This window comes from Macadamia integrifolia, chromosome 1, assembly GCF_013358625.1.
Source record: "Macadamia integrifolia cultivar HAES 741 chromosome 1, SCU_Mint_v3, whole genome shotgun sequence".
NCBI classification, from domain to species: domain Eukaryota; kingdom Viridiplantae; phylum Streptophyta; class Magnoliopsida; order Proteales; family Proteaceae; genus Macadamia; species Macadamia integrifolia.
The window spans coordinates 27,167,022-27,171,208 of NC_056557.1; the positions used below are offsets into that span (position 1 = coordinate 27,167,022).

At 38.7% G+C, this 4,187-nt stretch overlaps 1 protein-coding gene across 1 annotated transcript in view; it reads left to right on the forward strand.

Annotated features, from left to right (window-relative positions):
• The first annotated feature begins 527 nt into the window (after positions 1–527).
• Positions 528–4,187, forward strand: part of LOC122082468 (protein NRT1/ PTR FAMILY 5.10-like) — a 5,758-nt gene continuing 2,098 nt past the window's right edge. The window contains exons 1-2 of the mRNA XM_042650062.1: positions 528–757; positions 839–1,056. Of these exons, the coding sequence (XP_042505996.1) occupies positions 610–757; positions 839–1,056 (366 nt within the window). The 5' untranslated portion in view covers positions 528–609. The remainder of the gene's footprint in view (positions 758–838; positions 1,057–4,187) is intronic.

Sequence of the window (4,187 nt, forward strand, 5' to 3'; positions counted from 1 at the left end):
GTTTGTGTAACACATGATGTGGGCCTAGGAAAAAAGAAATACTATTACGAAATATAATATTTAATCATGGTTAAAATTGAGCCGAGTTGTGTCAGGGCAGATTGGGCTTAGATCTCAACTCAGATCCAATCTTGGGTTGGGCTGGATCGAATTTACCCTCATAACCAGGTTAGATAGGATTGGGACTCAAGAGGGTTAGGACGGGTTCGTGCTATCAATACGTTGTCATATGAGGATGACGTGTCATCATCTTACGTGCCAGTAATTTAAATATCAGTAGTTGGGGTATTGCAAAGAATTGTAGCACGTGCCACCGCTACTATATTAAAGGCACGTGGAAATGGGACCATCGTATCAAAATCCGTACTCTTTCCACTTTTTTACGGTAAAATCCTTACTCGGCTTTCACATTTCCACATTTAAATTCCCAGATCAATTATGATTGGAACACGTGTTTATGGGTCCCACCGTTATTCCAATCCAACATGACCAAACGGTCCGAACTTAATTTCAAACCCCTCTTTCCAGAGGAAAGAGACGAGTCTGACAAAAAGACAAAAGCGAGACGAAAGCGAAGCACCTCGTGCGGCGAGCTTGAGTTTGTAAAAAATGGCGGAATCTGCAACAGCGTCGACAGGCGATGCGAGTTCGCCGCTGCTAAGAGAGACGGAGACTGTGGAAGGCGTCGTCGACTACAAAGGCCGTCCGGTGAACAGATCCGACACCGGCGGATGGAGATCTGCCGCCTTTATCATCGGTAAGGTTTAAGCTTAAATTTTAAGTTTTCAGGCTTCAAACTCAGTTGGAGCTAAAAACTAATTGAGATTGATGATTACAGGAGTGGAGATCTCGGAGAGGTTTGCGTATTTTGGGATAAGTTCAAACCTGATAACCTACTTGACGGGGCCATTACGGGAATCAACGGTGACGGCGGCGGAGAATGTGAACGCTTGGTTGGGGGCTGCGTCGATGCTACCTCTCTTGGGAGCTTTCGTCGCCGACGCTTTTCTCGGTCGATACCGTACCATCCTCTTCGCTTCTCTCCTCTATATTCTTGTGATTCCCCCGCTCTCTCTCCACATCTTTGTGTGTGTTAATTTCTGCTTTTTTCTGTTATGGAACGGTGGGATCGGATTTCGGACCAAGGTTTTAAAACTCGGGATCGGTAAGGCGGGTACCGATCCAGATCACCCTAGATCGGACCGTGTTGGATAGCTGTTTTTTCAATGAAAATTTTATTTTTATTACCATTTTACCCTTATGTCAAAATAGTGGATCGGTCAGGATCGGGATCAATGGATACGGCCGATACTGATTAATGCGATCCGAGTTTTAAAACCATGGTTTGGACAGCTTCCGTATCCGAATTTATAGCAGTAACATAAAGGGCTGGAATCTTGTCCGGACAATAGGTCATCGATGGGTTTTCAAAGCAATAGCGGATCTCAGCCATGGATTTATTTATCACTATTGGTATCGTTATCGGTATCAGCGATTTAATCCCGCTCTTTATCGGATTGATGTGTATCGATCACTTTTGCCATTTAAAAAAAAAAAAAAGGAAATTAACTAGATCCACTAGATAAGATAATTTATTACAAAATAGAAAGTATAAAATTTATTTTATATTCATTAGTTTCAAGTTTAAAAATATTTACTTAATTCCTACAGTTAGTCGTTGTTCACGTGTCTCTAGAAATAATAAAAGCAAACTTCTTAAAATAATCCTAATCTTACTTAACATGTATAACTGCCAAGGTGGAATTACATTAGTATTATGTCTTGGAAACCAACGTGATAGCCAAAGGTATTTGTTCCAAATGGTAATCATACCTATATGAAAAAAAAATCATAAAAAAATATGACCTGAAACTGCAACGTGCTTACAAACTCAATGATAATTATGAAAAACAAATAAACAGGGAAAAGACAAATACTATCCCCAAGCATTTCTAGAGATAGAACATTAGGCTGCTAGAAATCAATAATTTATTTGACAAACCCTGCTTTGGGTGTAGCAACTAGCTACAGAAGATGTTAAAAGAAAAGAAAAAAAAAAAATAGCAGCAAAAGATGTTGAAGACGCCTACAAAGATTGGTTCTTGCAAGTCAGTTTGTTGTCTTTTAACCCATCCAATCACATAACTGCTATGTACAACAAATCAATGCCTTATTTGTTTCTAAAATATTGGACAATCATATCTTAAGAAAACAAAAAAATAGCAGCAAAAGATGGTGCTTGGTGAATTCTGTTATTAAAGTTACTTTTTGTGCATGTTGGCTGCTCTCGTTTCATTGCGGTTTCGCTGGTGGATTCACTTTCTGATAGTCCTTCGTGTCTTATAGATGTTCATTTTGGATTCCTTTGCTTCAAGTTGCAAATCATATTATTTTGTTAGATTATCAAAGACTTCAGGGAAGTGATAAACCAGTGATCATTTGTGACCAGAGCTATGACACACATTTTAGGGATGTTGACTAGGCCTCAGTATTATTTCATAACGCTACTTTTATTGTAGCCTCTTTAAAGTTTGGTGTTGCAAGTTGTGCACTAGAGTCAGAGGCTAGGGGTCTATTCCAAGGACTAAAATGTGCAATTGCACAAGGTTGGGTGGAAGCCGAAGTTTGGACTGACTGCATATTTTGTTTTGTGCTTTAAGGAAGAAGGAAGCAATATTGAGGCAAATAATAGAAGTCTTCTCCACGGTCTGAGACATGTTAGGATTTTTATGTGGGCTTAACTGATACCGATTGATCCATTGGGCCTAAGCAATAATAGACCCACTCTGATTAGGAAACTCCTAGCCCAATCCATTGTGAGAATGAATTAGGGTTTTAAGGATTCTATTATAAATAGAAGCTAAAGGTCCTTGCAGCCGTCACTTTAACAGCTTCATAGTTTTGAAAGCACGGGTTCCCCCACAGGAATAGTGCATGTGACAGTATTCCAAGGGTGAAAGGCTGCAGAAGATCTTAGCGGCTGGGACTCCATTGTGTAGTTCTTTATTACAATCTTCATGGGATTAATCTTCAAGCACATGGGAGAGAGTTACGTGATCAATACTTATGGGAATTCTAAACTTACACACAAGTATTCTTCTACTCCCATTGATTATCATGTATGGGATAAATCTATATGTTTGTGTGTTTTTGGTTTAGGGACTACACCCATGGTTAATCTTTTATGATTGGTTTATGATTCTTGTATTCTAACATCAATGGGGTTATTCATATGATTCTATAGTAAAGAATCCCCAACAAGACAGACAAATGACAGAGAATGGGACATGACTCAGATTTTGCATAACTTGGTTTTGAACGATAGCACCAATTCGTGATTCACACACTCTTAGTTAATGAATTTTTCTTAGCTCTTCAAGAAAAAAAAAAAAGTTGTCTTCCAAGCAAGGTAGTTTTTTTGAAGAGAGAGAGAGAGACGTACAGAGTTTGGGAATCAAATTGCAAGGGAAAGTTTGATCTCACTCCGTGGATGTAGGTGGTTTTCCCGAACCATGTAAATTTCTTGTCTCTCTTGTGTATGCTTGTTGTTTGACTTTTCTGTGCTCTTTGATCCTATACATACATTATTGTGTGGCATATACAATTTCATAAGGTGCTCACGTCAGAAACAGAAAACGTTGTTCCAAACCCAATACTTAAACCACAGTGGAGGTTATTGAGGACCTTTTCTTACGATTAGGCTATTTACTGATGTGATCTTCATATACTTTTTGAGTATCAACCTGATCTAACTAGTTAAAAATTTCCTTTGTTTTTTTTCTCCCATCTCCATTTAATCTTAATCTTCGTGATTTCCTATTTATTAACTGTTGTCTACTCTTTCTGTCTATACTTTTTTCCTTTTTCAATAAATTTCGTTGCTTCTGATTTTCTATCGCATACACAATCTGATGTGACCTTGTTTGCAAGATCTTGTTCCGGTTAACCTTGATAACAGAATAAAAGTTGCAAACCCATGAGGCTATGTGTTGTTGGTGCTGAAGAAAAATTTCTGCATCACCTGCTGTAGAGAACTAAGCTCCTACAAAAACTGGAGTCTTTTTTAGTAGATTCTCTCTTTTCAGTTTTAAATACTGTTAGTCTGAGGAACCAGCAATTGTGGTCGAACACCGCATATGCAATAGTCACCTGAGGGAAATATTTTAGTTTTTTGGGGGGGGGGGGGG